The 21,387-nt window shown below is 45.9% G+C and overlaps 1 protein-coding gene across 1 annotated transcript in view; it reads left to right on the forward strand.

Annotated features, from left to right (window-relative positions):
• Positions 1–21,387, forward strand: part of BARX2 (BARX homeobox 2) — a 69,618-nt gene that overhangs the window by 41,381 nt on the left and 6,850 nt on the right. The window contains exon 2 of the mRNA XM_004280483.3: positions 16,710–17,022. Within this exon, the coding sequence (XP_004280531.1) occupies positions 16,710–17,022 (313 nt within the window). The remainder of the gene's footprint in view (positions 1–16,709; positions 17,023–21,387) is intronic.

A 21,387-nucleotide genomic window follows, 5' to 3' on the forward strand; every position in this document is an offset into this window, starting at 1 on the left:
GCAGTGTCCTGGGAGTACACCCATCCAATGTCTTTATTTGTACTTTGAACAACATTGCCACACTCCTGCCTTCTGCCGGTCCTCTGCTGAGCAGTGGGATGATGATGTGGACACAGCAGACCAGAGACGGACCCTGCTGTGCTCTGACTCACGCTCAGCTCCGCTTCCTGGACGGGGAAGATGCTTCCCTGGGGCAGTCCTTACCTCAGCTGTCAGATGCGTGATGAGAGAGGGGAGGCAGGATCTGGCCTCCAAAAAGGACCTAGGGGTGCTAGGTACAGGGCCTTCGGGGTTGGGCCCGAAGAGAGCTCATGCCTGCAGGACAACATGTGTGTTAAGCTCTTCTCATTGGGGCCTAGAAGTTGCTTTGGTCAAAAATTGTCTTTTCTGTGCTGAATCCGAACAGCAGAGGTGAATACTTTCCGATTGTTGGAGGGATGTGGACCTGCTGCAGAGTCGCACTGAGTCTGCGCTGGGGGTTAGTTATGCTTTGCTTGGGTTCTGTAGTGTTGACAGCAGGAAGGGAGATGTTCTGGGAAGGACTGTGCTTTCCCAGGGGTCCCGGCCGGATGATGCTATCAGCCTACAGGTGTATTGCCCTCTTCAGTTTATAATAGTATGTATTTAAAGTGAAATATATCAATTATTACATTGACATTTGTATAATTTTCCATTTTCTGATTAAATTTCAAAATCTCGTTCTAATGTTCATCTTATTAAATAGGCAGAAAAGATCCTAATTTAAAAAAATATACATCCTTATTTATTGTATTGAAGTATAGTGGATTTACAACGTTGTGTTAATTTCTGCTGTACAGCAAAGTGATTCAGTTATACATATATACATATTCTTTTTTATATTCTTTTCCATTACGGTTTATCTCAGGATGTTGAATTACATATGCTTATTTTAAAAATCTGTGTTTTTGTAAATTTACTTCAGTTTAAAATATATCTGTGCTTTGAAGTAATCTTGGTAAAATTCTGCACTGCTATTTATCGACCTTATTTTTTTTTTCTGTTAATAGAATGACAATTTTTGAACCGATTATCCTGAGCTCAGAATCTAGTGAGGAGGGGCAGTATTTATTTGTGTTTGTACAACTTGTCCACAGCATTTGTTAACTTGCTACCAGCTGGGGAAGTAAATTTGACTAATTGGGAGAAGCAGTATTGATATATATCTCTAGGAGTAGTTGCAAGTTCTATAAAAATGCCTCTCTACTTCTCACATGGTCAGTGGGGAAATGGCTCATGGAAAATTAGAAAATACCTGGGCATCTGGCTACAAATTCGAGTTCTCTGCCCATGTGTGTGGCTTGGCTCAGTTCTTTGGTCTTGGTAATAGGCCCATATTTCTGTGTTAGATGGATTTCAGAATGTCATACTCATACTTTGTTTCAACCCAAGCTGTTCCCCAGGAAACACAACTGTTTGTCCTCTTTTTCTTGCTGGACTAAAACCATGGTACCATCTTTCTTCTGGGCACAGCACAGCCTCTCCAAATAGGACCTCCTACATCTTCCAGGAATCTGTGCACTTCACTGGTTTTTCTGTACGTGGGAGTGTACACAACCTTTTTTGGTGTCTATATTTCTGTAGATTTAAATTTTCTACGTTGAAACATGTTGCTTTCTATTGGGAAAAAATTACTGTGATTTAAGAAGAAACAAAATTACTATATCCTTTGCCTGTCTTTTCTGGGGAGGGGGAATAGGGTGCTGAGTCATGAAAATTATGAGGTCTTACTATTTTTATGCCATGTGAGCCAATGCCAGGACCTGAGTCACAAGCACACCCAGGAAGGGGCGGTGGGTTTGAATGGTGCATGAATGTACATCAACTGTCTGGAACACTAGAATGTCAGAAAGGAAAGTCCCTGGGAAGGTGTATTTTAGGATTTTGAAAGGTAGCATGATATAATTATGAGCATGGCCATGAATCAAACAGATTTCTATTCAGATTCCAGATATGTGCCCTCTTCATTGGATAATTTTTGTGAGGAGTAAAAGAGATACGGTGTGTGCAAAGCCTAGCCCATGGTGGTGCGCAGTAAGCTTTCCTTCCTTTGTCCCTTCCGTCAGTCCATCGCCTTGAGATTATGGGTGGAATTTAAGGGACATGAGATTGACTTAGCAGCTTGTTGAGCCTCTCTTCTTTTAGAGAGATTGACCCTTTCTCAGACCTTACCGTAGGGTGACTTATTATTTTTTTAGGAACAAATCAATGCCAATGTTGTGGGCCATTGAACTGTAATATAGTCAGAGGTCTACCCTTACTTCCTCCCTCCCTCTTAAACATCTACTAGTTCAATTTAGGAAAAATTTCCAAGCAGAAGTCTTTCAGACTGGCTGTTAAAATATCAGATTATCAGCTGTTAATCTCTAACATGCTCAAGCTTCCTAGAAAATGGACCACATGATTACAGCCATGATGGAAAACAAGTATGGAAGTTCCTAAAAAAGTTAAAAATAGAATTATCATATGATCTGACAGTCCCTCTTCTGGGTATATATCCAAAGGAAATAAAATCTCTCTCTTGAAGAGAAAAATGCACCTTATGTTCAATGCAACATTATTCATGACAACCAAGACATGGAAACAACCTAAGTGTTTGTTGACAGATAAATAGAAAAAGAAATGTGAAATAAATAAATAACTATTCTGTACACAGTGGAATATTATTCAGCCTTGAACAAGAAGGAAATCCTATAAACAGGACAAAAAGACAACCCTCAGAATGGGAGAAAATATTTGCAAATGAATCAACGGACAAAGGATTAATCTCCAAAGTATACAAACAGCTCATGCAGCTTGATATTAAAAAAAAAAAACCCAATCGAAAAAGGGGCAAAAGACCTAAATAGACATTTCTCCAAAGAAGACATACAGATGGCCAAGAGGCACATGAAAAGATGCTCAACATCACTAATTATTAGAGAAATGCAAATCAAAACTACAATGAGGTATTACCTCACACTGGTCAGAATGGCCATCATCAAAAAATATACAAACAATAAATGCTGGAGAGGGTGTGGAGAAAAGGGAACCCTCTTGCACTGTTGGTGGGAATGTAAATTGATACAGCCACTATGGAGAACAGTATGGAGGTTCCTTAAGAAACTAACAATAGAACTGCCATATGACCCAGCAATCCCACTACTGGGCATATACCCTGAGAAAACCATAATTCAAAAAGAGTCATGTACCCCAATGTTCATTGCAGCACTATTTATAATAGCCAGGACATGGAAGCAACCTAAGTGTCCATCGACAGACGAATGGATAAAGAAGATGTGGCACATATATACAGTGGAATATTACTCAGCCATAAAAAGAAACGAAATTGACTTATTTGTAGTGAGGTGGATGGACCTAGAGACTGTCATACAGAGTGGAGTAAGTCAGAAAGAGAAAAACAAATACCGTATTAACGCCTATATGTGGAATCTAGAAAAATGGTACAGTTGAACCTGTCTGCAAGGCAGAAATAGAGACACAGACGTAGAGAACAAATGTATGGACACCAAGGGGGGGAAGGGGGAGTGGAATGAATTGGGAGATTGGGATTGACATATATACACTAATATGTATGAAATAGACAACTAATGAGAACCTGCTGTGTAGCACAGGGAACTCCACTATGCTGTACGGTAGAAACGAACACAACATTGTAAAACAACTATACCCCAATAAAAAAGAAAAGAAAAACGAAAAGAAAAGGAAGGAAATCCTGCCATTGTGGCAGCATGGATGAGCCTGGGGGACATCATGCAAAGTGAACTAAGTTAGGCCAAGACTGCACGACCTCCTGCTATAGGTGCAGTCTACAACCGTAGGACTCACGGAAACAGAAGCGTGGTTGTGGGGAGCTGACAGTGGGGGTGCATGGGGAGATGTTGGTCCAAGGGTGCAAACTTTCAGTTGTAAGATGAATCTGTTCTGGAGACCTAATGTGCAGTATGCTGACTCCAGTCAACAGTGCTGTATTGTATCCTTGAAATTTGTTACCAGAGTAGATGTTAAGGGCTCTTAGCACACACCCAGAAGGTAACTATGTGAGGCGATGGATGTGTGAATTAGCTGGACTGCAGTCATCATTGCATAGTGTATGTATATATATGCATCAAATCGCACGCTGTATACCTTCATTATATACAGTTTTTATTTATCAGTCAGGCCTCAGTAAAGCTGGAGAGAAAAGGAGAGAAATTGCAAAAGCCCAGAAACTTCCAAGGTTAATATTTACCATGTCTTCTCAGATTATTTAAATCATAGTGCTTTCCACACTGGGTTGCAGACTGAAAGAGTTAACCATTAAAAGAAATAGACCACATGAATGAGGAAAAACAAGTTATCTGAGGCCAAACAGTACTCAGCATTTTGGTGGCCCTTGCCTAGAAACACAGTACAGTGACGTGAACAGCACATTTATCCTTTCCTCTGGAGGTTTTTTTTTTTTTTTTTTAACATCTTTATTGGAGGATAATTGCTTTACAGTGGTGTGTTAGTTTCTGCTGCGTAACGAAGTGAATCGCTCTGCTCCTAGTTCAGACGTGGACCTTCTGTGTGACTTTAACACCTTATCCCAGCAAAGCCCGGGTTAGAAAAAAATAATCTCTCTGTTTTGTTATTCAATGTGTCATTCGCTGTAAATCACATAGCCTCAAAGTCTTAATTGTGCACAGTGAGACTTATGCAAAGATAGTCTTTTGCCTTTGTAATTAGATCTGGATCACCTAAGAGGATATCAGATGAGTAATTAGTTCATCACTCTACTCCCCTGTGAACTGACAAGATTTAGTAGTACTGAGGAGGTTTACGTGCAGGAAGGCATTAATACTCTTTCTCTTAGCTCACTCGTTAAGTTCAGCTAATATTTGTTTAGTTGATACCATTTGCAAAGTATGGGAAGTACATTGTGGGAAACTGAAATATAAGACAAAGACTTTACAATCGAGTTGAGAAATGTAAGAGAGACTCAACTGTGTCTGAGTGTGATATTGCTGATAAAGTCATTGCATCTTGGTACCAAAAGGGACCTTAAAACCCAGCCAACTCCCCCCATCTACTGATGAGGAAAATTCAGAGAAAGAGAGACCTCATTGTGGACTGAAGCTAAAGCAAGCTGAATGGCGTTGTCGAGGGTAGAGTTGGATCTTAAATAGACAGGACGTGGCTCAGTGCAGGGGGCATCTTGCTGCAGGGAGCAACTGTCTTTGGTCCTGGTTGGCCAATTGGGTACCATGGTCCACATGCTTCACATTCACTGTGTTGCAGAGTCTTGTCACTGTTATTCCTACTACTACTCCTTATTACTGTTTTCCCTTATTACCTACAAGAGCAAGACTCAAACAAATATTGATGTCTGTGGTATAATTTTCCCGCTACTGTTTGGAGGTACACTCGTTGCCATTCAATCTTAACACCTTGAGTAAAAGAGAAAGGAGAGGAATTCTTTCATTCTCTCCAACAAGAGCCTTCCCCCAAGTACAGTGCTCCATCCTCCTGTCTTCAATAAGTACATTCCTCCGGAGTTTGAGTCCATTTTGCAACATAGTTCTGTGCCCCTGGGCTGAGTTATCTGCATAAGTTTTAAGGGCACACTTTTATCAGAAAATAATGGGGGGACTTCCCTGGTGGCACAGTGGTTAAGAATCCGCCTGCCAACGCAGGGGACACGGGTTTGAGCCCTGGTCCGGGAAGATCCCACATGCCACGGAGCAGTTAAGCCCGTGCGCCACTACTACTGAGCCTGCGCTCTAGAGCCCGTGAGCCACAGCTACTGAAGCCCGCGCGCCTAGAGCCCATGCTCCGCAACAAGAGAAGCCACCACGGTGAGAAGCCCGCGCACCACAATGAAGAGTAGCTCCCCCCTTGCTGCAACTAGAGAAAACCCGCGCGCAGCAACGAAGACCCAGTGCAGCCAAAACTAAATAAATAAATAAATTTTTTAAAAAAGAAAATAGTGGGGTACCAGGAAGAAGAGATTTAACCATCGAAAGCACATGACTGTCTGCATGACATGGAGGCATCCTGATGGAAACTGCCTGCATGATGCTGGTCATCACAGCAGAGGGGGATATTCTGGTCATTGACAGTACTTGGGGGCCTTACCAGACACTGGTTTGTTTGAGAGGCCTCCAGTTTACTGTTCTGCCTTCACGTTCCAGCAGAGCATTTTCCCACTTGTCCACACTCAGCAGAGCCAATTTCGACATCAGAAGTTCTGTAGATATTCTTCAGTAAGGCCCAAATGCCTTTTCATCCTGTGTTTTTTGTTTTGCTTAAAAATATTTCTTTTCGGGAATTCCCTGGTGGCGCAGTGGTTCAGAATCCGCCTGCCAATGCAGGGGACACAGGTTCGAGACCTGGTTCGGGAGGATCCCACACGCTGCGGAGCAACTAAGCCCGTGTGCCACAGCTACTGAGCCTGTGCTCTAGAGCCCGCGAACCACAACTACTGAGCCCATGTGCCACAACTACTGAAGCCCGCACACCTAGAGCCCGTGCTCCGCAACAAGAGAAGCCACCGCAATGAGAAGCCTATGCACTGTAACAAGGAATAGCCCCTGCTCGCCGCGACTAGAGAAAGACCACGCGCAGCAACAAAGATCCAGTACAACCAAGATAGGTAGATAGATAGATAAATAAATAAATACATACATACATAAAAAACAAATTGCTTTTCACAGTTAGTATTTGGCAAATTTGTAGACTTTTACCTGTTTCTTTTTATTCTCTGATTAGAATCTCAGCTAACGTCATCCTTCGGTTTAAATGACACTCTTTCAGGTGGATCCTCACCACCTATACTTGGTTAAATCCTCTTGCTGAAGTACTTCTTCCTTAACTGTCCGCTGTCCATCAGCTGGGCTGGGCAAGGACCTGGTCTGTCTTGTATACTCTTTTATCCCCAGTTCCTGGCATAGTATCTACACTAAGTGTTCCATAATTTGTTAAACTTAATTGAATTTGACTCTCTTTTATCCCACTTTGTTTCTAATGTTTTGCAACCAAAGGCAAGCTACAGAGAATATATTTAAGCCAGAATTAGGATGCATAGGGAGACAAGGGAAATTAACTTGAATTTAGAAAATTACATTTTGGCATGAGATGTTCTGAGTTTAGTGGATGCTTCTCCTCCTGGGTAATCAAGAGCTTGCCTGGGACCCACAGGGCCACTTGCAGAAAGTAATGTCCTGTGGCTTTTCCTCGAAACCACCCTGGGCCCTGGCACATGCACATTTTCCCAGCCTGCTTTGTGGAGATTCCTATACCGTGAAGACAGGTCTGGAAGTATCAGAGAAGGGGGGAGATTTTCAAAACTTACGTCAAGAGATTTCCTAGTGAGTAACCTTGTTGAAAGTGTGTCCTTCTTGAAATTCTCTGGCCATTTTCATTGACCCTGTGCGCTTACTTGCTTCTTAGGCTACAATGTCTGCCTGGTTTATTGGTCTTATTTCCTTTTCCAGCTCCATTGATGAAGATGTACCCCAAGACCCAGTCTTTCATCCTCTGTTGGTCTTAAGTTTTTCTTCTTGGGAGACAAATTCTGCTTTCAACCCTTTAACTCTTGTTCTGTGTAAAATCCACAGACCCATCTCAGAGTCCTTCGGGGAACCCTAGTTTGTGACCGTCCAGGCCTGCCAGGAATCATCACTTCACTGTCTGATTTCACTGCAAACTAAATAAGTCTTTGCGAGCCTTATCTTTTCTACCCAAACGTGTCACTGGGCAGAGGAAGAGGTGCTCCGATCCCAGCACTTAACCGCTGAAGTCTTTTTTTTTTTTTTAAACATCTTTATTGGAGTATAATTGCTTTACAATGGTGTGTTAGTTTCTGCTTTATAACAAAGTGAATCAGCTATACATATACATGTATCCCCGCATCTTCCTCCCTCTTGCATCTCCCTCCCTCGCACCCTCCCTATCCCACCCCTCTAGGAGGTCACAAAGCACCGAGCTGATCTCCCTGTGCTATGCAGCTGCTTCCCACTAGCTATCGGTTTTACATTTGGTAGTGTATATATGTCCATGCCTCTCTCTCACTTCGTCCCAGCTTACACTGCTGGAGTCTTGAGTCCTCTGGCACCTTCTGTGTGTCTGCCCGCCTCTCCCACTGCACTCTAGTGTTTCTCCAGGTCCTGTGGGTTCTTCCTTTCCCCGAAGAACCCCGGCTCCTCTTTTCACAACGAGGCACTGTACGCTCTGGAGTGCAGCAATCCATCCTGAATTCCTGTAGGTCTTCTGCCACTCAGTATTTGCCACACAAAAATTTCTTTGTTCTCTTATTTACCTTTTATTGTAATGTCTCATGTCTCCAGTGCGATAACTAGCTTCTGAGGACAGAGATGAGGAATCGCTTCTCTTCTCGTCTCTAGCAGTTAGCACAGAGCTGAGTAGTTCCTTGGTAGAGTTCACAGATGATGGTGACAGTGAACTAGAAGATTTCTCCTGGTCAGCTTTGTGTAGCCTCTGTCCCTGTGACAATAGGACCTTAACTAGAAATTATGAAGGATAAGGGACGAGACAAAGGGATGGTTTACGTTAGCACAGGAAGCAGGGGTATGGTTTCTTAGTGAATAGAGACATCTCTAAAATTTGGAAAGTTAGTGCTTTTTGATTGCTGGAAAAAATTACTGCCTTTTTGGGTATAGTTCTGCATTGTTTAAAAATTTTTTTATACTCATTATCCAATGTGATCCTTCAACAAGCTTGGGAGAAGTATTATTAGTGTCATTTTTTTAGAAGAGAAAGCAGAAGTTTGGAAGTATGGTTTAAGCAAGGCCACGGAGCCCAAAGTTGTCAAAGGTGTCAGAACCACATCTCCAGCCCCAGTTTTCTGATTCCAGGTAAAATCAGTTCGAGTCAGGCATGGAGTTTTCACTAGGAAGATGCACTTTTTAACTCTGTCCTAAAGAAGTTTGCAGTCTAGTGAGAAATAAATGGGTAAACACATTAACCCTTGCTCCAAGGTTTGAATTAAGTAAGGGTGAATAAGGACACAAACACAAAGCTGGGGGTGCATGAAGGTGGGAGTGATTAATTCGGTCTCTGTCTGTACTGAACAACAGCTGTTCTGGAAGCCTTCTGTCCGTGAGTGGTTATGAGGTATGGCTGAAAGCAGGTGTGGGTGTGTGGAGACCACAGAATGGCCAGGAGGAGAAAGACAGTGCCATTCCCAGTGTGTTCTTTGGCGGAGGGAGATGTGGAGTGGTGATGGCTAGAGGGTGGATGATGACCACGTTTGGGCGGTAGGGCATTTTAGGCAGCGTGGGAAGGACCATAAACCTATCTGCCAGGCTAGCTTAATTGATTTCACGGAGATCCCAGTGCAGCCCAGCGTTTTTGTGGGTGTCTATAATTTTGATGACATTGCAGGTTGAACGTGGTAAGACCGAGCTTGTCTCTTTGCAAAATCAAGACTCTGAAAAGATGGCGTGATGCAGTCAAGCCTACTATCATTGCTCTGGTCTCCTCTTTATTTCCCAAATCTTCATTTTTCCAAATCCCCAGAAATGTTTTCATCCCTTTATTCATCAACCTTTGTGAACCTTCTTCAGTTTTTAATTTAACTAGATCCTTATTCCAGAGTCTACATTATGGCAGTCGTGTGTGGATTTTGGAATAACTTTATTTCACATGTTTCTAATTCATTTACACTTAACTCATCAACATGCCCACCCGCTCTTTTTTAATGAGGTAATTAATGGCTAAGATGTTTTGTCAGCCTTTGAGTTGGCCTCTTAAAACATTTTCTCTTTTCTTTAGTCATACAAAGCCATAACCTGTAAAGGGGGCACGTATTCCATTAACTCTTACTGGGCTAGAAACTTAGTGTATCACAAAGTTAAAAGGCCACTCAGCCTCGTTATATTTCCTCCCTTCCTTGACATTCTTACAGATTAGCACATGGACAAACAAGCACTGAACTTTCATGTCTGGTTGCTACTTACCCTCAGCTCAGCCTTTCCTTAATCCACCTTCAGCATACGACCAGGCAAGTCCATTTTAACCACCCCATCTCTGTTTTCTCTGCAGTGTTCAGAAATTGACTTTGGATACAGTCCTGTGTCCCACTAACTTCATCCTTCTTTGCCTACGACTAATCTTGGGAAGGGCTGTGAATTGTTTCTACAGGTCTGCAAAACCACAGTAGTTATTTCTGGAGTCTTGATGATTTTAGGGGGATGTCTGGCCCGGTTAGCCCTCCCACTGATATCCTTTAGCTCTCTTGTTGCTGTCAGGGCATTTGAAGACCCTCATGTGGCAAAGAGAAGCTAGCAGATTCTAGTGCTGTTTCATCTTACTTTGCACACGAATGCACGGAGGATAAGAAGATGCACCTGCATAGTTCACAAGCAGGTCTGCTTTCTTGATAAGAAAATCCATCTGTTTTCTTTTGGCTCATTCACAGAGCATCAAACCACTAAAGTGAAAAGAGAAAAGAAAGGGAACTAACAGTGATGAAATGCCCACCAGGTACTTCACATACCCTAATGCATTTAATCTTCCCAGTAAGATACCAGGGGGAACTGTTATTAGCCCTACTTTACAGAAGAGGAAATTGAAACTAGGAAAGTTTTGATAACCTGCTCAAGTTCACTCCACAAGTCAGTGAGGTCCTGTTCTTTCCACTGCCCCAAATTACCAGCCAGTCTGCAGGGACGTGAGCCGATGGGAATACTTCGGTGTGGGTGGTTTTATGATTTTTCCCAGGAAACTCAGCCAGAGCTACCCAGTTGTTCCACTGAGTCTTTCTTTCAGGTTAACCGTCAGGGATACCATCTCTACCTGTGGCTTTGTGTGTGTTGCTTGTCCCTTGGAAGCTTTCTGCGGGTATACAGGTCACACATTCCCAGGACATAAATCAGTAGAGCAGGCAGCTTAGAGATCCTTATCCACTCAGACATTTGGACCTCGCTTGTCAACCGGAATAGTGGGCGTGGAGAGCCATTTTGGGGACTGGCGTGTTGGAGCAATGGAAGAGGAGCCCCCAGGAGGTGTGTGGAACCCAACACTGTGCTTTGGGGACTCTGCTCTGGGGTTCACGTCCAGCTGTAACTGGGGTGACTGGCCTCCGCGGGGAAGGAGGACTTATGCTGGGGAGATGTGCCTGGAATCTGCCACCCTGGACTGTGCCCATGCTTGGCCCAGGTGCGTTCGTACGCGTGATCTACACTCAGTTTGCAGAATCCACGTGACGGAAAATTCTGTTTAGCCTCCCAAATGGTCCGCATCTCCCCAGGCTCCCTGGGATGTCCCTGGGCATCAGCCTACCACGAATGTGCTCAGGTTTTCTAATCCAAAAACAGATTCTCAAGACGGCCAAACATTAGGCAGGCAGCTATTCTAGGTATAGGCTACACGCAGTTATGTGATATCCATCCCACAGCCAAACATTGGTTCGGGGGATGGGTTGAAGGAAAGCAGCTATTAGAAAGTGCATTCACTGTGGTCATGTTTACACTCCTTTTGTCAACTAAAAATGTTTAAACAAAGTCTTTGGTTCGTGAAAGTCATGACTCCCTCTCAGTAGCAGATAATGTGCTTGAATTTCACAAGTGTATGTAAATGAGCCAGGGTGGCGGGACAGCTGTCTTTAGTCAACATTTTCACATAGTGATAATTCTCAGGAAAAGAGAAAGACATACTTAATACATAGTGTTATACATTACTTGCCTTCTCAGTAACCCAAGTCCCCCACCCCACAATGTATGAGTTAAGTTATAAGTCCCCCCTATTTTTAAAATCTAAATTTGATTTTTAGCCAAAATATAAATAGATGGCTGGATTATCTCACAGTGCTTTTGTGAGAATATCAGATGCGGGTGTGTAAGTGCTCTGTGAAATGAGAGCTCTGGGCCGATCCTATTTTGTTGGAAATTGGGTATTTTAAAACAAGAAAGACATAGAGCAGCTGGCGAGAATATGTTTGGTCCCACTTTTCTGGTCCCGTTGGTTTGCCTCTCAGGAGACGCAGTGCTTTGCTGCACACGCATTACCCACCCTGTGTCCTGGTCCAGCCACGCTTGTTCCTTCCTTAGGGACACATGTCAAATACGAAAACCTCAACACAGTGCTTCACGGCAATTGTATTTATTTACTACAGTGATGGTCCTCCTGAATCCCCCAAATATTTATCAGCATCACAGTGGCCTTGTGGGCGCATCTCCAACATCAGAAGGTACTCTCTGCCCCTGGGGAGAGGTGCAATTTTGTCACTGAATCTGTATCAGAACATTGGGTCAGGATTCCTGAAACTACAGACTTTGGTGATTAGAATGTTGCCTTAAATCACTACCATTCTTCTGAAGTTTTTTGTTTTGTTTTTGGTTTTTAATGAAGGTTTTCATTGGGTTTAAGCTTTATGGAACCAAATGGCATAAATCTCCAAAAGCTATTTTTAATTACTAGCAATTTCTTTCAACCTACCAGAGAACAGGATCATCAAAAGAATCATCTTTCCTGATAGTCATCTATAAGGTCAATGGAAGTCTAATAAATTTTCAGTGGGATTTGCTTTTTAAGAGACTAACAAGTTGATTCTAAAATTCAACTGGAAAAATTAATTAATGACAATAGCCGAGAAAACTCTGTAGAAAAGATAAAAAGGGGAAATTTGTTCTGCCAGATAATAAAACTCCCTAAACCCTACAATAATAAAAGTGGAATGGTCCTATCATAGGACATACATTAGTTCAGTAGAATAGAGTCCAGAAACAGACACATGCATTCATGACGTAACCCAGCTATTTCTAGGGCCCCATATGGCCCAGTATCTATAGAATTATACTCAAAGACAACAGAAATCTGATTACAGAAGCCTTGAACGGGAAGATCTTTAGTTTTACTTAAAGGAATATATTCAAGGATTTTACCCAGTACACCCCTAAAATGTTTTTCAGAAATCCTCTCAAAGTAGCCTTCACTCTCCCCAGAGTTGCAGACTCATGGCGGCCTCAAAAAAAATCTGCCCCCCTCTCCGATCCACCTGATTTCCTAACTCTTCTCTCCCCGACCCCTCCTCATTCCGCACACCCACTGCCCTCACGTAGAGGCACCTCACCTATTTATAACCATCCCCACAGAGGGCAGCCCTTGGGAAGGGTGGTTCTTGTCCCAGTTTGGCTGCTTGTCTAGAAAGCAGGAGATTCTCAGACTTCTGGTGACTAAAATTCCCCAGTAGACGCTCAGAATTCTGATAAACAAAAATTCCCAACTTCATTTTATTGGGAACTTAATGTACCTTAAGGCTGGCATTTTAAGTCATGGGCTAGTCAATAAAGGGTCTGAGGGTTGTTGGCTATCCATTTAGAAAAAATAAAGTGACATGTTTATACTTTACAAAATAAACACTTTGTAACTATGTGTTTCAGTAGATTAGAATACCTTATTACTAGATTTGGAACATATATATGTCTGTATATACACAGGAACAATTATGGAAGTCTACCTCTAAGATTTGGGATTGAAAACTGGGAGGGGAGACTTCTATTTTATATATTTCTGAATTGTTTTAAAATTTTTTTTATAAGAAATTGTGCTACTTTGGTAATGAAAACAAAATAGCAGTATAAGAAGCTTTTAGATACTTTTAAAAATATATTATAACTTTATTCTTTTTTTTTTTGCGCCTCTCACTGTTGTGGCCTCTCCCGTTGCGGAGCACAGGCTCCGGACACGCAGGCTCAGCGGCCATGGCTCATGGGCCCAGCTGCTCCATGGCATGTGGGGTCTTCCTGGACCGGGGCACGAACCCGCATCCCCTGCATTGGCAGGCGGACTGTCAACCACTGTGCCACCAGGGAAGCCCCATAACTTTATTCTTTTTAAAATTAATTAGTTAATTTATTATTTTTGGCTGCATTGGGTCTTCATTGCTGTGCGCGGGCTTTCTCTAGTTGTGGTGAGCAGGGGCTACTCTTCGTTGTGGTGCACAGGTTTCTCATTGCGGTGGCTTCTCTTGTTGCGGAGCATGGGCTCTAGGCGCGTGGGCTTCAGTAGTTGTGCACGCAGGCTCAGTAGTTGTGGTTTGCATGCTCTAGAGCGCAGGCTCAGTAGTTGTGGCGCATGGGCTTAGCTGCTCCGCGGCATGTGGGATTTTCCTGGACCAGGGCTTGAACCTGTGTCCCCTGCATTGGCAGGCGGATTCCCAACCACTGCGCCACCAGGGAAGACCTAGATACTTTTTTGGAGAAGTAGCATTTCATAATGTATACAGATCCAAAACTACTGTCCCAGGTATCCTGATTTTCTCATTATAAAATATCATTTTTTTTCATTAAAAGAATCCACGACAAAAACCCTCAAGTGTTAGCCTTGGCTGGAGAGTCAATGGAAGTCGTGATTTATTGTTTAATAGCTTTGTGGTTTCTACTGGGCCTTACTAGACATGTAGTCAAAGAACAAGAGAAGTTATCTCTTTTAATAACTATGACTGGGGTCCAAAACAGAAGCATGGAAATGAGTAAGAAGAGAAATGCCAACCCAGAGGAGAGAGAGCTTGAACGTAGCACCTGGGTGCTTCTGTGACCTTGGTTGGTTTTAACCCGGGACGAGTGTGAGTGATGTTTGGCTCCGACGCTCACCTTGCCCTTGTAGTGAGCTGTCAGGTCTGGGCTGAGTCCCAGAGGGCAGCCACAGAATCTTCTCTGTTTTCATCAGATATCAAGATGGGCTTGGGATGATGTGCTTTTGTGACATCGGTATATTAGAGTTTGAAAAATTCTTCAAAGTTACCTACTTTTACTCGTACAAATGACAAAACTGAGCCCCAGAGGGATAAAGTTATTTCCATAGGTAATGATGGTGACATTTTAAACCCAATACTATGGAACAATGAAAAGGAAGAGCTTTTTCACTTGAACTTTAAAGTATCAGCAAACAAAGGATGTTGCAGCCATCAACCATCAGCCACTATCTATCTCCACCCGATGGTGAGCCTTGAGGGAACTCAGGGTGGAGACAAACGGGCTGCCCGGCTGCCTGCTGCCAAGCCCTCGGCCACTGCAGCCGCCCCCAGCGGTGCCCCCTGAGGAAACTCAGGATGGGAAGGAACAGGACACTGGCCGCAGAGAGCTGAGGTGCACATCAAAGGAGTGATTTCAGTGAGCCCAGACTCTTTCTTCCCATACATAGAAAAGCGCTAAATTCATTGACTTGAGATGTCCTGTTTTCTTTTTCTTTTTTCGTTTTTATTGGAGTATAGTTGCTTTACAATACTCCAATACTTGTGTCAGTTTCTGCTGTACAGCACAGTGAATCAGCTATATGTATACATATATCCCCTCTTTTTTGGATTTCCTTCCCATTTAGGTCACCACTGAGCATTGAGTAGAGTTCCCTGTGCTGTACAGTAGGTTCTCATTAGTTATCTGTTTTATACAAAGTGGTGTATATATGTCAATCCCAATCTCCCAATTCATCCCACCGCCCCCCTCCCCCCCTCGGTATCCATACGTTTGTTCTCTACATCTGTGTCTCTATTTCTGCTTTGTAAATAAGTTCATCTCTACCATTTTTCTAGATTCCACATATAAGTGATATTATACAATATTTGTTTTTCTCTTTCTGACTTCACGCTGTATGACAGTCTCTAGGTCTATCCATGGTTCTGTTTAATTAACAGAATTAATCTTTTGATGTTCTGACCACCTGGTCTTTGTTGCAAAAACTCCTGTATATCCTAGTGCCCCCTCACCTCTTCAGAGCAGTCCCCCAGAGCTATCTGAGAGGCTGCCTCCCTGGCTTGAAGTCCTCAGGAAGTCCAAAAATATAAAACATAATTCTCAACTTTTAGGTTGTGCAATTTTTTTCAGTCGACAAAAGACAGAACAGATTCTTGGACAGAAAAGTCCTCTTGCCTTGAAATTCCTAAAGCAGAAGAGGCACAAAACCAGGGTGGAGGCCACCACACCCCCTACCCCTGCACACCCGTGACACACATTGCTAATCAACCTCAGCTCGAATTCTTCAGCCAGGCTCCGACCCAGCCTGAGAATCCTCCTTAACACAGTGCCAGAGGCAGTCAGTGTAATGGATCTGAATTTTCACGTGAATTAAAATCTTTTTGGCCTCCTCTTCTAAATGATGCATCCGTGTGATTCATGATGTGGTAACAGCTCTGGACTTCAAGCCAGAACCTGGTTTGACTCCTGAGTCTGCTTGTTCCTAGCTCTGTGACACCATCAAGTCCCTCAGGCTTTCTGGGGCTGTTTTTTTGTCTCTGAAATGAGGGAGTTGAATTAAATAACCCTTAAGCATCCTTCCAGCTCTGAAAAATGTTACGATTCAAGGTATGTAGACTTCTCAGGGAGAATTTATAGTTACAGCCATGTATTTTTATAAAGACCCGAGGTGCTTCTCAGGTGCACTGTATATTACAGATCCTTTTCAGCTTCCTTAAGTATGTGTTTCTAGCTATATCTGAGTACTTCTTCCCATCTGCTCAGTGCCATTGACCCGTATCTCTGAAACCAGCATTTAGGGGTTCAAACGGGAGAGATGGGGAAAGGTTCACTTCAAACTAGACCAGGCTGAGCAGATCTGCGTGTGCCCTGCCCACCCAGCCTTCCCCCATTTATACATCCCTGTGAACAGGAGGCCCTGCCAGACAGATGGGTCTCGGCCCGGGGTCCTCTGAGGGCCTCTGGCCCCCTTCCCCCACGGCTCCTGTGCGACCTGCCTCCCTGCTTGTCTTCCAGGCCCCGCTTCCCTTCGGGCATATCCTCTCCTCTCGGTGATCACCCGACAGCCCACAGTCATCCCCCACCTGGTCCCCGCCACCCCGGGAGTCGCCCAGGCTCTGTCCCGCCACCCGGCCGCCGAGGCCACCTCTGCCGAGGCTACCTCTGCCGAGGCTGCGGGCGAGAACCACGGCAGCAGCGAGTCGGAGACGGAGCAGCCCACGCCCCGGCAGAAGAAGCCCCGCCGGAGCCGCACCATCTTCACCGAGCTGCAGCTCATGGGCCTGGAGAAGAAGTTCCAGAAGCAGAAGTACTTGTCCACCCCAGACAGGTGAGGACACGGGGAGGGGACTGTCTGCCGGGAAGGCCCTTGAGCAGGGGGACTCCTTTGGTTCTCAGCGTGCGACGGAGAGCCACAGGACTGTTCTAGAGTTTGTGCAGGACAGTATGGCAGGAATCTGTCCATCCCTCGGCTCGTGCCGCCTCAGCCTGGGTTTAACAGAAGCCAGCCCACGTGCATTCATCTCAGCCCGGGACCCTGCCTGCTGCTGAATTTGTACGTCTCCCTATATCCCTGTATATTAACTTCTCCAGTACAACCAGCAAAGCAAAGCTTAGCCAATGCTTACCCAGGCTCTCCGTTGGCAAACAGGTTTGGTGTTTAAAGCCACTTGCACTTAGGGTCAGATGCAGTGGGACTGGACCCACAACTGGGGTCCGTGATCTCCTCAGGCCCCTCCCCAGCCTCCAACCCCCAACTGGCTCAGTGGGTCGGCCCGGCTCCTGCCTGGACGCGCTGGGTTGACGGGACTGTGGAGCTGTCAGGTGTCTCGCTAGATCTGACAGATAGCAAGTCAGAAGCGTTTGGCTGAGATCTAAGAGGACCTGGAAGAGGGGCCCTTCTTTAAACCCTTCTGAGATCCCAGTGAGGGCAGCTGCGACCCCTGCTTTACTCATAGGCTTCAATACCTCTCCGCTTTCTTTAGTTCAGCATCTTAACAAAAAACTACGCTGCAAGAGTGTGTGTCTTACCTTGTCCTTCACACTCACTCTGGAACGGCTGAGCTAATGTGTGATCCTGTTTATTGGGAGGATTTTGCAGGTACTTTTTCCCTTCTTTTGCTCACTGCCTTGTCCGTACCAGGCTTGACCCTACTCCTATTAAAGAGAAGGGAAGGAAACTCAAATGCATCTCTTAAGCTATTTTATTAGCTGTTCGATCAAAATTTAAGTGAGAGAGGAGGCTGCAGATCACTGACTGGAAGGGAACTTGTTTACCGATTCAGTTAGTTGAGCACCCACCGGCTGTGTGCCAGGGATTATGGGTCCAGAAAGTAGCAGACAAGAGATCTGCTCTAGAGGAGGTCACGGGGAAGGACGAGGCTGCGGTAATGACATCACGACGCCGGGTGTGGGTGCCGGCACGTTCCCGCGGGCTGCAGGAGCACAGAGGTGTTGCTGAGCATGTTGGTGGGGGCTGAGAAGCCTTCTCGGAGGAGGCAACCTCTTCAAAAGAGCTTTCATCCCAGGAGGGAGAGAGCCCTCCACAGAGGGAGCGACACATAAAAGGCACAGATGGGCTCGACGGGCGTGCCGAGGGCCCTGCAGGTGGTCGGGCGTCTCCAGCTTCAGGTGTGGAGGGGGGCATGGTGGGAGATGAGGCTGCAGAGGCGGGAAGGACCCTGTACCTCTGGCCAAAGATTAGGGACTTTGTCGTGTAGGCCGTGCGTCAGCAGCCGTGAAGAGCTGGAAGCAACATGGCCAGATTTACTTTTCAAATCCCCACACTGGTAGCACCACAGGTGGCTGTTAGGGAAGAGATGGAGCAGGGAAAGCAGGTGGACAGAGTCCAGGGAGGGTCACTGAATGTCACCACCTGAAATAAGGTGGTGACAGTGGGAGCAGAGAGGAGAGACTAGATCGGAGAACAGTTCTGAGGCTGGAACAGACAGATGTTGGCATGAAGGAGAGAGCTGTGGTTCCTGGATGGGCCACCAGGTAAGGGGGACAAACATTATCTGAAGCTGGAAGACTGAGGACAGAGTGGGTTTGGAGGGGAGCATGTTCTGTTTCGGACGTGAGCAGTTTGGGGCACCTTCGGGCAGACAGTGGAGACAGGTCTGTGAATTGGGGATTAATAAACGGGATCTCTAGGTATCGAATGGCTGCTCCAATGCCCCGAGCGTGTAATGGGGAGCCTCATGTACTTGTCACCCAGGAAGGGTGGGCACCCCGATTTATGAATCAGCGTGCTCAGGTGACGTTTTAGGCCTACTTTGGAAGTCAGCAAATTGTTTTCGCAGAAACGTTTGTTCTAATTAAACCTCCTGGGGCTTCCTGATACCTGCCCAGGCACCTCTCAGGTGAGCTACGCGGGCTTCATCCACTTGCTGGGGGAGGAGAACCCTCTGGTGGGCGTGGAGGCTGCAGCCCGAGCCGCCCTGCCAGCTGTTCCCCACCTCATACGTGACCGGGGCCATGAGCACGCCCTCCTCCCACAGTGCACTCCCTCTTCCCCTTTGTTTGTTTCTCCGGTTTCCTGGGTGACCCCATCTAAGCGAATATGCAGGGTAGTGAGAATCTGTAAGGGTGGCAGGTAATGAGAGAAGGCCGATGACAGTGAAGCATGTTTCTGGAGCCAGAGTGAGTCAGGGGCGCATTTTTCCCAAGTGAGCTCACCTCGTTTGCTCATGCGGTGGCAGAGCTGTGAACTTGAACCTTCCGTTCACTAATGCACCTGACGGCCTCAGGTGAACTGGCCGGGAAGGCACAGGGGGAGCCGGGGGAGACCTGGGAGACCTGTGGGGTGGCCCCCTGGGCTCTTGATGCTTTAGTGAACAGCTCCTTGGGAAGCAGGGCTTCGTTAGTGGGGAGAGTAAGGGCTGCTGGCACTGGGAATGTACTAGCTTCAGTCTGTTAATCACTTGCAGTAAAACTGTCACCTTCCAGTGGCCCTTTTACTGGGACAAACAGATATGTGTGAATGCTGACTGAAGCCAGGAGCTGAAGTTCCTGGAAGGAACACGGTTTTTATTATCGGAGATTGAAATTGGGCTCTCTGGTCACAGCAGAGGGGCTGGGCCGCTGCACCTGGAGTGCCAGGAGCTGTACCTGGAACCTTCACTCCTGTACCTGCTGGTCTCCCTGATGGTGAGATGTCGCTCGTTACTCCTCAGCTTAGAGAAAGTTGCAGCTGAGGACTCACACCCGAGATTCCCCGCAGCCCAGGCTGGCGGCTGTGCAGGCTGCTGTGAGGTGGTGGATGTTACATCCACAGCTCCACAGCTCAACCCTCAGATACCCCGGGGCCTCCCAAAGTGGTGGTCCCTGCTCAAGCTGTGTCAGGGGTGCTGCGTGACAAGTCCACGCTGCTCCAGGGACCAGGGTTGGGACCTTGGCGGGGGGGGGGGGGGGCGCAGCTCGTGTGGGCTCCTTCCAGCCAGAGGTGGTCCTTCCAGCGGGTGCTCAGGTGGACCTGGGGTTGTCATCAGTAAACACAGGTCAACGCTTCCAACAGTCTCAGGGACTGAGGTGGACAACCTCAGCCTGGCTCCCTTTCCCGTTTCATATGCTCCGCTCGGGTTGTCTGCGGCTTCTTGGGATGCAGCGTCCCCGAAGGCCTGAGCGAGAGCCTCCCTCCGACAGACCTATCTCGTACAAAAGGCCGATGAGTGGAGGGAGCCCCTGTACAGGGGGAGGCACACAGACGTCAGCAGACTTGAGCCCTACCTCCACTTCTTTCTCTAGGACCACCTAGCAGGGGTCAGCACAGTTTTTCCGTGCAGGGCCAGAGAGTAGGTATTTTAGGCTTTGTGGGCCATGCGGTCTGTGTCACAACTACTCAGCTCTGAGGTTGTAGCACGAAAGCAGCCACAGACAATATGTAAACGAATGAATGTGTCTGTGTTCCGATAAAACTTTATTTACAAAAAACAGGTGGTGGACAGGACTTCGCCGTGGTCGCTGAGAGAGTCTAGTCTCTCTGAGCCTCAGATCTCTCATCTGTAAGATGGGAATAATCATACCTACTTCACAGCAGGAAGGAATAGACGTGAAAAGAATAAACGAAAGGCATAAAGACGCAGACGTAGAGAATGGACTTGAGGACATGGGGAGGGGGAAGGGTAAGCTGGGACGAAGTGAGAGGGTGGCATGGACATACATACACTACCAAACGTAAAATAGATAGCTAGTGGGAAGCAGCCACATAGCACAGGGAGATCAGCTCAGTGCTTTGTGTCCACCTAGAGGGATGGGATAGGGAGGGTGGGAGGGAGACGCAAGAGGGAGGAGATATGGGGATATATGTATATATGTAGCTGATTCAGTTTGTTATAAAGCAGAAACTAACACACCACTGTAAAGCCACTATACTCCAATAAAGATGTTAAAAAAAAAAAAAAGAAGAAACGAGGTGGTACATGTCAGGGGCTCTGCACACAGCCTGGGACGTGGTGGTGCTCTGGAAACAGGTGCCGTGTTGTTAGAATTAGCTCCAACTGCATACTTCCCCGGGAATGGCTTTGACGTTCAGGGCTTTGCAGGAGGCTACAGAGAAATGCAGGACCACGCTCAGCCGTGAAATGGGAAGGAGGCGGCGCTACGGGTGTAATGTTTATTTTGGAAGCTGGCATCATAACAGTTGAGGGCAGCGGTGGTGGATGAGTCAATCCATCGAAAGGTATCTGTGAGCCCT

The sequence above is a fragment of the Orcinus orca genome, chromosome 8 (genome assembly GCF_937001465.1).
Source record: "Orcinus orca chromosome 8, mOrcOrc1.1, whole genome shotgun sequence".
Classification (NCBI taxonomy): Eukaryota; Metazoa; Chordata; class Mammalia; order Artiodactyla; family Delphinidae; genus Orcinus; species Orcinus orca.